Raw genomic sequence first — 12,669 nt, forward strand, 5'->3', positions numbered from 1 at the left:
TAAGGGTATAGCTTAGGCACAGAATAATATGCAGTAAAGAACCCAAGTACCCAACCAACTAAGCAGAAAAGAATAACGGAAAGTAAACGGTCCAACTTGGAAGGAAAGGAGGGTATGTCAAAATCCAATTACAACTCAGAACACTATCCGAATTCAATCACAAGCTTAAATCTATACATTTTGACCAACCGCTTTTCTTCTATTGAAATCCTACAAATGAAACGACCATTTGCAGGAAAAAAGAATTGAACAACAAATTCAATTGTCTCGAGGAAATAAAAACACGAATTATGAAATATCCGCCTGTGCATCAGAATTGCCAGTCCTCAAAATGACTCCCAAATAGGGATCAATCCTGCAATGACAGAAATGTATAAGAAAATGAAGTGGTTAAAACATGAACGAGAATGAGAACGAGATCAGCATTTTCCAAAGTTGAAATGTAAACAAGTAACAAATGCTACTTAAAATGATGAAATTTGATTTTACACATTTAAGTAGCTAAAACATGAACAATCAAAACAAGGTCGGCATTTTCCAAAGTTGAAATGTTACTTGTTAACAAATGCTACTTAAAACTGTAAATTTACTTACATGTAATATTTGCTCTGAAATACTTTAAAACATTGTGAAATTGAAATCAGTAATTACCTTCTTAGCAATCTTGTTAAAGAGCCAATCCAGGCCTTCATATATGCCCTGTTCAAGGGTTGCACAAGTGCTCTGGATGTGCCTGTAAAGATTTAAAAAAAAAAAAGCATATTAGACTAAAGATTATTGAACGTGTGACAGAAAGGAAGACAGGACAATAAGGCCATAAAATTACCAGTGACGTTGTCGGACAGAGTGAAGCGCTAGCTTATCAGTAATTTCAGCAGCATTCATTGCATTGGGAAGATCACGTTTGTTGGCGAAAACAAGCAACACAGCCTCTTGCAGCTCGTCCTGAAACAAGCATATATAATTATAACATGGTACAGAAACCAAATCCACATTTTAATTAGCCAATCCACTCAGATAATACTAGAAAGACAGGGAGTAGATAACCGAAATCAACAATAGACATTGAAAACTTAATACAGTGACAGTAACTGTTACTGATTAGGGATAGCATGCAAATCTAAAGCAGAATATCATATTGGTCAAGGAATGCTTCATTACACAAGTCCATTTCAGGGAAAGAAAACACAAACAATAGAGATTTGCAGATATCCAACACAGATCTAATGCATACACATGCAAGGTAAAGTATACTACCTAAACCCATGAACTCATTTCTATAATCTACAACTTCTTGATCCATTGTTAAATCTCATAAGCCAGAAGAAATCTAGTAACTGCGACGACAAAACATAGAAATGTCTGTAAAAGTGTAAAACAGTGCTCCCAGAAGATGAGAACAAACCACTTTCAACATCTTGTGCAATTCATCCTTAGCCTGAAGAACATGGTCTCTATCATTGCTGTCCACAACAAAGATAAAACCCATGTTCTGGAAGGAGAGTCTCCACACAAGTTGGAGCTAAATAGAAGAAAATGGCCATCACATATTTGACAAAAATTTTCAATACAAGAAAGTACTGCAACATTCAGAAATAACTCAACATAAATGTCCTTCTACTCTGTGCCCCTCTTTAACAATTACTAACTTGATACCTCCTGACCCCCAACATCCCAGACTGTGAATTTGATGTTCTTGCCTTCCAGGCACTCAAATGTACATCCTGTCAATCCACAATATTCTATTATTCCTGGAATTACACATGTGCAATAATCCTAAAAGCATCACAACCTAATCAGCTTCCTTAAGGAACAGAAGAATCGTTGAAATTCACAAGGCAACCTAGTGATGTCACATAACATGATCAAATTTATGTGAAAATGTAACTGATCCAGAAAATCTTTTCGAAATGTTCCTAACTTAATGGTCATAGAATTTATTCCATTATATTGAAGAAAACAAGAGTTAGATATACAAAGCTGCATAAGTTCATAAAACAACTTTAGCAGTTTGATTGTCAGTGTTTTATTAATCAATTCAGATCAAAGTGAGCTATATCAAGTGTTTATTAACCTTCAACATATTATATACAGTACATGTCATGAAACACAGTCATCAGTCTGGAAAGAACAGACTCACCACCAGTATTATCAATTGATTTGTATATCATCCCACCACCGATACGTAGCGTCTCACCGTGATGTAGCATCTCCAGGATGGTGCTCTTACCAGCGTCATTGAGACCAACCATCAGAATTCGCACCTCTTCATTGCTGAAAAGCTGGTTCAAAAGCTCCGTGAGTTCCATTCTGACTGTGGGTCCCTGATAATTATCAACCAAGTTCAGAGCTTAACTTAACTGTTTTCAAGTCAAATAGTTAACCAACTATTAAGCACCGAAGTTAAACTGGGAAAGTCTGCAAACGAGCGCTAAAACTATCTTGATATACTGATATTTAATGTACCTTGGTGGAGTCATTCTGCACAACTAGCCAACTGTCAGGATCATCAGAGCCTTGAGGTAAATGACGATTCTGAAAAGAAATTGTCACTGTCCACAAGTTCCCAACCCTCAGTGACAAACTAAGAAAGGTCATTACTTGAGGAACTCTGAAGTACCTCAGCTTCAGATTCCATGAAGCAGAAATCTCCTTCGTCACAGTGATTACTGATTAGGCTTCTGAAAAGCAATAAATCCAATATTACATTATCAGTTTATCACTCGAACAAAAACCAAAAAAAAATGAACCTCCTAGTCCTATAGATTATGCCTCCTTTCAATTTTAAACTCTAACATATTCTTAGATCGTTCAACAACTAAATCCAAATCCACCAGTTCCTGGAACTCAGGCAACAGATGAGAAACAATCACAATAGTATACCTAAACCTGTGAATGGTAGGTACTGTACTAAGCAACTAAATTACTATCACTCAGTATTCCAATTCCTTCATTCCTCTATAGCAAATGAGAAATTTAAGACAAAGATTAAACAAAAATTATTAACAAGTTCTTCAGATATCTTATGTAGTTAGGAACACATGCCTTATGTAGTTATTGCAAATACAAACAGTATACATCTCATAGTCTATGAGACACGCATAGTAATCAAACCAAAAATACAGATAACTGATTTTCAACACTTTAATGTATAAAAACTCACCTAAATTGATTTTCAGCCAGAAAACCTAAAATTGCATAGAGGAGAATAGTGAAGGAGCGAGAGCTGAAGCTTAGTGACGCAGTAAAACATAACAACACACGCCAGATCAAACCCTAAAGATCGGAAACTCACCAATCCTAACCGGAATTTAAAACCTAGAGCTCGGAAACTCACCTCTATACGATTGCTCTTCTTCCACCAGAAAACCTGAAATTGCAGAGAGGAGAATAGTGAAGCAGCAAGAGCTAAGCTAAACTAGAGAATGGAGAGAGAGAGAGAGAGAGAGAGAGAGAGAGAGAGAGAGAGAGAGAGAGCTCACCTCAGTCTTCTTCGTTTTCGCTAGCCAGAAATGACTGTACCCGACGAGCTTCGATTTAAATAGCCAAACCTCTGGCCTTGGCGGGAGCATAAAAGTTTGGGCAGCCCCAACCGAATGGTACCACGGTGGCACCATCTCTCTCTCTCTCTCTCTCTTCAGGTTCTTCACCCTCGACATATTTGCCGCTCACAGAACCAGCATGACTCGAACTCTCGAAGTGAATCTCAGAAAATGTAATGTATAAAAAATTAAAAACAAAAACTGGAGTTTGGGTCGATCGGGTCGGGTTGAGTTACAACTGGCTCATGTTAGAGCCCATTAAACTTCTTTTTTTGGGTTTACAAGATTTTCTAATTCAATAAATTTTCAGAAAATCTTGTAATTCACTGTATATAATAATGCAATTTTAGTCATTGAAAAAAAATTAATTTAGGCTCACCGTGCAAGATTTTATAAAAATTTAAACCGTTCATATTGTATGTGAAGATGCCACGCCATTAGGACTAGGCACATGACGGGATGAGAGTTATAGGATGGGAAGAGGCTCATCCCACTTTTTTGAAATGGGATGGGATTAGGACCGGACGAGAGTTTTGAAAATGCACCGCACTCGGGATTAATCCCGGTTAAGATTGGGACAAGATGTGCCTAATCTCACCGTCTCGTAACTTTATTATACTTAATTTCTCAATTCTCACATACAATTATCATTCGACATTTCAAGTATTCAAGTAATACAACTATGAATTAACAACATTGAGTCATTTAAATAGTCTAAACAATCCATCATAAGTCCATCACAAACCATTAGTACATTTTGTACCTAGAGAAGAAGACTCACCGCCCTCACTTACAGAAGCAACAGGTTCAACTATGCTTGGAGCAGGTCCACTAGCAGCAACAAGTGTTTGGCTTGAAGCACGTTCGCTTCCAACTTCAACTAGCTCTAGAGGATTAGGAGATCTTGCTGTTAAAGAACTCCCAAGACCATAAGCATAGGAATTAGGTCGAACCAAACCTGATTTCTTTCTTCTAGCCATCCTTAACCAATCTACCCCATAAATGTTAATAGAAAAAGTTTAATCAATAATCATCTTGTGAAGTGTTAATACTGAATAGAAGTCCATATAAATTGGGAACAAAAAAAACTGAGATTATGTTTTGAGGATGTATAGCCTAGGAATGCAATCTAGTTATCTAACACGTATATGTGGTTAATGCAATCAAAAAGTCAGTCAGGCATTTGGTCGAACAGTTTATCTGCATAAACACTTACTAGATCAATATCACATCTAGCTTGGTCAATAAACTCAACTGCAAAGAACTATTCCGTTGTCTTATGCTTATATTGATACTTAACGAATCATAGCATCATAATAGAACAATCCACACCAAGTGCAACAACATTGAAACAAAAAGCATCAAAATTGAAATGAACTTACCCAGACTCTGGGATTTTGAGAGCTCTGACTGAGATTGGAAGGAGAGGAACGGATCGCCAGTGACTAGCTGAGTAGGGGAGGCAGTAGGAGTGGAGAGAACGAAGGTTGAGGCTAGGAGGGACAGAGAGGCAGTCAAAGACGGCGGCGATGAGATTGGAGGAGGTGTGGTAGAGGTGCGGTGGAGGAGGTGGAAGTGGCCGGCGAGATGGGAGAGAACTCAGAGAATGATGAGTTCTCTGCATTGACGAGAATGAAAAGGAATGAGGTTGTTGAAGACATAAACCTAAAATGAAAGGTGATGATGAGATATTCAACGGTCAAAATTAGAAGTTATTTAATTGTGGGACGGGATAAAACAAAGCGGAATATAAATTATTTGTTCCACATCTCATCCTATTATTATGAAACAAGATTAGATTAATGTTTTTAGACTTCCGTCTCATCTCATTCTTATAAATTTTATGTCCTCTCTTACACACCATGCACCGAGATTTTCAGTTTTTTATGCCCTCTCCTACACACCATGCACCGAAGCCGTATTTGCCATAGCGAGTTGATATCCCTAACCCTGTCAAAGGTACGTACAGTCGAGGTTCGCAAAAGTAGGATTACTTGTTAAGTCGCTAGAGAAGCTAACAGTCACGTAGCCTAAGACTACAGTATTAGGGACATCTCTCTCCCACCCTCGTGCAAACTCTGTATAATTTCTGAATATCGCTGTTACAATTATAAGACGTTAAAGGTGGTCTCAATCTCTCAAATTATGTATAATGGTTGAGTTAGTAGTTGTCAATCTTTATGCTCGGTTCATCTGAACTGGCCGATTTGTTAAAAAAGGAGCTTCATTAGAGGATGTAGAATTGTAGGAACATTGTCCGCTTCTTGTAGAGTTACAGATTTTTTTTTTTTTTTACGGAATGTAGAGTTAAAGATGAATGTGGAGATTTTAAATCAACCACCATGGGACGATTTGAATTATATTTATAAAATATAACAGCATTTTTTAAACGTTTATATATATATATAGTCCATATCCAGAGTGAATCTTCACTCTGAAATTACAGAGTGAAGTTCTAATTTTCGGTTAAATTTTTTCACCATAAGTGATTAAATATTAAGGTATGCTATTCAAGATCATCTCTACAAAATTCATCTAATTCGGACATCATTAAGGTATTGAAATTAGATTAAATCAATGAATAAATTAAAATTGTTCAACGTGGACCGTTCATGTAAATCTCAATTTTGAAAGCTCAAACAATTGTCAAATTGGATGAAACTTTGTAGAGATGATCTTAAATACCATACCTAAATATTGAATCACTTATGGTGAATAAATTTGACCGAAAAGTGTGTCAAAATTGGAACTTCACTCTTTAATTTCAGATATACACAGTCCCTATCTAGAGTGAAGCTTAATTCTGAAATTAAAGAGTGAAGTTCCAATTTTGACACACTTTTCGGTCAAATTTCTTCACCATAAGCGATTCAATATTTAGGTATGGTATTTAAGATCATCTCTATAAAGTTTCATCTAATTCGGACATTGCTAAGGTATTGAAATTAGATTAAATCAATGAACGAATTAAAATTGTTCAACTTGAACCGTTCGTGTAAATCTTGATTTTGAAAGCTCAAATCATTGTTAAATTGGATGAAATTTTGTAGAGATGATCTTGAATAGCATACTTAAATATTGAATTACTTATGGTGAAAAAATTTGACCGAAAAGTATGCCAAAATTAGAACCTCACTCTGTAATTTCAGAGTGAACCTTCACTCTGGATAGAGACTATATATATATATACACGTTTAAAAAATGCTGTTGGATTGGGGACATCTGATAAATTTAAGGACAATGCGCCATATGACATTTAGATGTTTGCCAATACATATCTATAAACAGAGGGTAGAGAAATCATGGAAGTGGCATGTCATAGATTCGCTTTTATTCATCAAAATGAAATGAAAAAAAAAAAAACGAAAAACCATAGTTCTTGACATGTTGCTACCTACCAGTGTTATTAAAGAATCACATACTAGTAAATCTCATAATTTTTTTTCGGAAGCATAGCTGATGATCCATCTTTCTTCATAAATCACTACGATTACGGATGCTATGCATGAGAGAGTAATTTTATCTTGACGAGTAATCACACATACCAGATCGTACGTCTTGACTCTTTTTTACTTGGTTGTTTGAGAGGTTTTGAGTTGTAACTTATCCATTTTCTTCAAAAATTCTTAAAATCAGAACGAACTTTTCTTGTCAACAACGCCAGACTGATGCTTAGTCTGGGCCTTCTGTTTGACATCGACCATAGTATGATAGTAAAAACCTCTACAATTTCGAAGCCTCTATTTCATATTTTCATTACCATGCTGTAACCTAACATACAACCCAACAATTCGGTACTCTCATTTCTTTTCCAAGATGTACATAACTGGTAATGATTCCGGACCAGTGCTGTGCATTAGTTCTGTAAGTAGTTTGTGTAGCAGGTAAAAGTATCAAATATTTTCCAGGACAAACTTTGAATCTTCTCCATTGGAGTTTTGGTGCCTGTACAGTATGGTGATTGGTGCAGCTTCTCCTTCCATTCTTTAGTATGCTGATGCTACCACATCCTCCAAGTTCATGGGATAGCACATTCTCGTGTGCAGGCCATTCCAGACATTATCAGCCAGAATGGCATTAACCGTATCAGTTGGATGGAACTGATCCCACCAGATATGATCAGAAGCATTACTGCAGGCCATGTCTGGTGATAAGCACATGAGAAAACCCTTGTAGTCACCCAATCCGCAGCAAGCATCAGTGGTAACTTTAAAACCTGAACAAAGAAGTAGAATTGTTCACAATGTAAATCAGTACGTGGATACCGGAAACAGATTTAGTAAATGGTAGAGGATTAAGTTAGGAAAATCTCTCACCATATTGTTCAGAGTTCTTTAGCATATCCATGGATCCTTGGAACACATCACAGAAGATGATATGGGAATATGGAAGCTCTTCATTTAGCTCCCCAATCATATACCTCATGACAAAGTTGAACTCCATTACCATGTTGTTTATCTCCTCAACACATTGTCCATCCTTCACTTTGTACTCACATAAGTAGTGTGGAGCACAACCTATAGGAGGCAGACCCATCACAACCACCTTCCTGACATTAATGCTGTACAAGTTCTGTGTGAAGCAGAAAACCAAAAGTAATTAAGACCTTTAAAGCAATCACTTAGATTCAAACTGGGAACTACTAGAAACCATCAATCATCATAGAGTAGGAAATCACCTCACCTTGATTTCCTGCTTCATTGTGGATGCTAGAAACCGATTAAAACTCCAGGGAAAATAGAGATTTTGCACATTGGACTCATTACGCAGGTAGTAATGTATGTAGTCGTTGATTCCAATCGAAATGTAGAGCACTGAATTTGAGATTATATCAAACGCAGCTTGCTGCCCCATACTCAATACAAACTGCTGGTATGTATCTGTAAACTGCTGAATTTGCTGAGACAAGGAAACATGTTGACCCTGAAAGAAACAGTACTCTAAGCTATTAACTTCTAGATGTGAAGAGTAGTGAACCACATCAATTCTACTTAAACACCTTCACATTTCGAAAACCGTTAACTCCCTTGTACCTTTGAATCAAATTCCCAACACAATACAATGATCTTTAGCAATAAGTATCTGTAAAATTTGCTGAGACAATGAAACAAGTTGACTCTGAAAGAAAAAGTATAAGCTATGAACCTCTAGATTCCATGGAAATAAAAGGTCATCAATTCTACTCAAGCTCCTTCACAATTTTAAAACCATGAAACACCATTTCACAGTCTAATCACATTTCTACATTGCAATGCTATAATCTCAACTCTTGCCTTAAAATTTTACATTACTTGCATAACCAATAGGAGTTGAAAGCTTTGTGGTTCACAATTAATAATACAAATAAAAAGAGAAAGATTAGGCATACCAATTCTGACCCACTGGTGAATATGATTCCAGCAGCAGCAGAAGCAAAGTTCAAACCATGAAGCATATCTTCCAATCTACCAGTCTGCCCAAGAAAGCTGGGTACAAAGGGAAGCCCAAGCCGCAATGCTGATCCAAAATTCAACACAAAAGTTAGTAAACCCTCATAATCCAAAACCCATCTTCATCAAACCCTTCAAAAAAACTGACACTCTATTATGCACATAACCTGTTCGACGAAAGTCCTTAAGTTATAGGTCCTGGGCAGTTTGGGGTTTGAAGAACCCAGATGATAACAAAGACTAAAGATTAGATTGTAATGAAGAAAAGAAGAGAATACCGAGATAATCGACGGGGATTCTGCCGTTGGAGAACCGCCCAGTGGGCTGGTGCGTGTCGAAGTCACGGCCGTAGGGGAGGTGGTCGGCGCGTGCGAAGGTCCCGAGGAAGTTGTTGGTACCGGAGTCGACGGAGGAGTCGCCGATGACGAAGAGGGCCGGGACGAGAGGAGTCTTGGGTGGTGGGGTTTGGTCGATTGGAAGAGGAAGAGGAGGGGGAGGAGAGACGGGGGCGGCGGCGATGGGTTCTTGAGAGTACGCCGGAGCATTGGTGGATTGTGAAAGGGCGGCGGTGGTGAGAATGCAGAGGAAGAAGAGGAGAAGATTGATCGTCGCCATGGTTGTAGTGTATTTCGATTGAAAAGAAGAGGGGTTTTGTTTTGGCGGTAAGCAATGGTTGAGGAATTGCTTTTCCAAGTTCAGATATTTACATAATGGTAAATATCTGAATTTGAAATATCGGAAAATATTTCTCGCAACGAACTTTCCTCACAAAATGGTATTCACAAAATTATTTTCTGAACTTTCTTCCAAAGTGATTTTCTAAAAGAAATCTCACAACGAACTTTTCTCATAAAAATATTTTCTAAGAAAATTTACAATCGAACCTTCTTCACAAAATGGTGATTAATGTGTGACAACAGATAATTTAGTAAAAGTTTTTATTTAATTGCAACCTTGGGTTTAGACATTTCGATTGTGGGTATTTGGTAGTGTCATGTCTCCTCATACATTGGGCCTAAAAGAGGGAGTAGTCGAAATGCAACCCGGTCCAACCCGATCACGAATCCTGCTTCTTTTAAATGATCCTAGTGTGATCTATGATATAACAAGAAGATGTTATGTCATCACTGTTTCGGGCAAGACATTGGTCATGGTGGTTAGGAATCGAGTGGAGGCTACTGAAACCGTAGCTAGGGTTTTGAGAGAGCCATCGTGAGGATGAAGACTTTGACCAAGACGAAACAAGGGCACTTTGGTGGTGACTTCGTCCATTCTGCAAGCGGATCAGCTTCACTTAACAGAGACTAGCGTTGGTATGGTGTCAGTGTATCACGACTCGAATATCATTGTAAACGAAAGATTGTTACATGAAAACTAAAATAACTAAAGCAAGTAGAATGACGTAAAATTGTATATTGTCTCTCAAGATTTCCTTCGAGTCCTACAATTGTTATGGCCTTTACATTTTGCCCCATATGAGTATGTGATCAACATGGTGATTTGAAGGCTTCGAAATTCAAATTCTATGAACATGATGTGTTGAAATAGGAGTCCCCTTTTCAAACTTACATGAACATCAGAAGATGAAGAACACATTGCCCAATTTCTCCCACTAAGAGACACAAGTGTCCAACATCCCGCCGACCATAACGGTGGTATTTTCCACCAACTGCATGCCACTTTAATCTTTAGGAGGAGCGCCGCGCATTTTAATAACTATTCAACGGTCACCTACTGAAGAAGTCGGTGATTCTACCTAGTTGATTATTCCAGACTTTTGTTCTCATTTTCACGGCTATCCTTTCAATTGATTAAAAAAGAAAGACCATCATCTTTCAGACCAAAAATGCAAGACTATCCTCCGAATCCTCCATGATGCTTCCCATGACATGAGCTCTCATTTTCCTCGGACAAGTGATTTTTAAGTCGAAAGACGGGTCTTCAAATTGCAAAATTGGCTGTTTTGTTTGATCGAATCGATCACATTAGTATTGTTAGTGATCTTCACAAGTAATACGACGCACTATATTCCTAAACATGTATACCTTACTAACTAAAATAATTTAGGAGATTGGATGATTCATCTTTAAGAAAAACAGGGTCATGGACACTTATTTCTTCTTTATAAGGTATACGTAGATTTCAATTGAGCAAGTGTGAGATGTTAACTAATGCAATATAATGCAATGGTTGTTGATCATGGCAGCAGCTACAATCATTTCTTGTGTAGCTTTAATTTGAGCTTTATTGGCTTTTGAGCTTGCTCCCCAAATCAAATTATACAAGCACCAGAGTTTAGGTATGAAATGTAGGGCCTTCTAGCTCTAGCACATGAAGAGCCATAATAATGTTGTAAAAGAAAAAGACTCAGATGCATTATCGTCTTGCTACCACGGCCTTTTATTACTAATTAGTTCTACGGTGCACATCTTTAATAATTTTCTTCAATTTTCAGTTCCTTTGCATTCATTTTTAGTACTTCCCTATTAAGCGAGTAACTAGTTAATTTAGTTGAAAATAATGTAGATAAACTGAAATAAATATATATTATCGATAATATTGGATAGTTAATCATTGTATTTTTATGTCGTGTATAAAGTGATATACACTCACTAAAGCATATCCTTGCATAATGAAAATCTTAAAGCTAATCCAATACAAATTTGGAAGTTAGAGCTAGCTCGTGTTCGGTGAAGTTCACCAATTCCTTTGTGGAGAGTCAGGAGACCATATCTTTAGACTTCTTGTAAAGACTACACATAGAGTAGCTGAAACCAATAAACAAAGCTTATGCTAACATCACTAATCAAATCACCTTATGACAAATCCATCATCAATCCTCCAAGACTATGCTGCGTATACGACAAAATAAAACACAAAAGATACTGTTACTTGATGATACCGAAAACAATGCCGAGGCACTTTTGCAGATATGTAATGTGGATTTGAGACCCTTTTCGAGTGCATGAACTCGGGGAATTAAGCGAAGGGGTATGAACCTCAATAATCCATGTGCTTTGCCACTTTAATCAATGTCATTAATTAAGTCTTAAACTCTTAATCAAAACAAATTAAGTGTAACCTTAACTATACAATAGCCGGTTAGAACAAATTGGGTTTATGTTACACTTTCTTAATTTGTTAATTCTTCAGCTTTATCCAAAGTGATGACGACAAGGTTACGTGTGACACATAATGCACATGTAGAGTAATTATTCTTCATAATTCGAATTGTTACATTAGGACAAGTGTATGTGACCATATGAGTTACGGACTTACGGGGCTATTAAGAAAGTGATTTTAGTACTTTATTCTTCAGGAAGCTGATCTATATTCTAGTGTGATTTGGAAGTATTCAACGTTAACATGATTTATCCTTTTATCCCTTTTGACATATGATCATCTCTCCTTCGATGAAATGAATAAATTCTTCCAAATCTTCCATTTTGTGAATGAAGTTTTCCCTCGTTTTTGTCTAATTAAATTTTTTTGTCTTTGATAAGATGTTATAAATTACTTAAATAAAAGTGAAATATTGAATAAGTAGCATGATGCGCCTTAATATTTTCTAGAAGGTTCAAATATGTATAACTAGCACTCACCTGCCGCAATGTGGGTAGGATTTTGTTTTTCTTTTGTCATAAGTATGGAAGTAGTAGGGATAGAAAGTGGGAATATGAAAGTTACTGAGATAAAGG

At 37.0% G+C, this 12,669-nt stretch overlaps 2 protein-coding genes across 4 annotated transcripts; both read right to left on the minus strand.

Moving 5' to 3' along the window:
* Positions 1 to 61: 61 nt before the first annotated feature.
* Positions 62 to 3,624, minus strand: LOC126793445 (ADP-ribosylation factor 1-like). Of its 3 annotated transcripts, XM_050519969.1 has the most exons (9): positions 3,483 to 3,624; positions 3,338 to 3,370; positions 2,621 to 2,681; positions 2,467 to 2,535; positions 2,141 to 2,324; positions 1,657 to 1,724; positions 827 to 945; positions 652 to 733; positions 62 to 355 (listed from the first exon to the last, which is right to left on the minus strand). In XM_050519969.1, the coding sequence occupies exons 3-9, from the start codon at positions 2,636 to 2,638 to the stop codon at positions 350 to 352; spliced, it is 546 nt and encodes a 181-aa protein (XP_050375926.1). In that variant the 5' UTR covers positions 2,639 to 2,681; positions 3,338 to 3,370; positions 3,483 to 3,624; the 3' UTR covers positions 62 to 349. The 3 variants fall into 3 exon arrangements, with proteins under 3 accessions (XP_050375926.1, XP_050375925.1, XP_050375924.1); XM_050519968.1 differs by having other exon boundaries at positions 2,467 to 2,678; XM_050519967.1 differs by having other exon boundaries at positions 2,467 to 2,681.
* A 3,677-nt stretch (positions 3,625 to 7,301) lies between these two features.
* On the minus strand, positions 7,302 to 9,672 carry LOC126795115 (GDSL esterase/lipase At5g08460). Its single transcript, XM_050521937.1, has 5 exons — positions 9,250 to 9,672; positions 8,911 to 9,038; positions 8,226 to 8,465; positions 7,859 to 8,114; positions 7,302 to 7,758 (listed from the first exon to the last, which is right to left on the minus strand). The coding sequence occupies exons 1-5, from the start codon at positions 9,584 to 9,586 to the stop codon at positions 7,529 to 7,531; spliced, it is 1,191 nt and encodes a 396-aa protein (XP_050377894.1). The 5' UTR covers positions 9,587 to 9,672; the 3' UTR covers positions 7,302 to 7,528.
* Positions 9,673 to 12,669: the final 2,997 nt, after the last annotated feature.

Source organism: Argentina anserina, chromosome 5, assembly GCF_933775445.1.
Source record: "Argentina anserina chromosome 5, drPotAnse1.1, whole genome shotgun sequence".
NCBI lineage: Eukaryota > Viridiplantae > Streptophyta > Magnoliopsida > Rosales > Rosaceae > Argentina > Argentina anserina.

What these genes read in the sequence shown, in the direction of transcription:
- LOC126793445 (XM_050519968.1), bottom strand. Translation starts at nt 2,598, where the DNA reads ATGACCTTTCTTAGTTTGTCACTGAGGGTTGGGAACTTGTGGACAGTG. An exon ending in TGCAGAATGACTCCACCAAG is followed by an intron (nt 2,325 to 2,466) that starts GTACATTAAATA and finishes GATAATTATCAG; the next exon opens with GGACCCACAGTCAGAATGGA. An exon ending in TCTGTCCGACAACGTCACTG is followed by an intron (nt 734 to 826) that starts GTAATTTTATGG and finishes AAATCTTTACAG; the next exon opens with GCACATCCAGAGCACTTGTG.
- LOC126795115 (XM_050521937.1), bottom strand. Translation starts at nt 9,586, where the DNA reads ATGGCGACGATCAATCTTCTCCTCTTCTTCCTCTGCATTCTCACCACC. An exon ending in TCACCAGTGGGTCAGAATTG is followed by an intron (nt 8,466 to 8,910) that starts GTATGCCTAATC and finishes TGTTTCTTTCAG; the next exon opens with GGTCAACATGTTTCCTTGTC. An exon ending in AAAGAACTCTGAACAATATG is followed by an intron (nt 7,759 to 7,858) that starts GTGAGAGATTTT and finishes TTCTTTGTTCAG; the next exon opens with GTTTTAAAGTTACCACTGAT.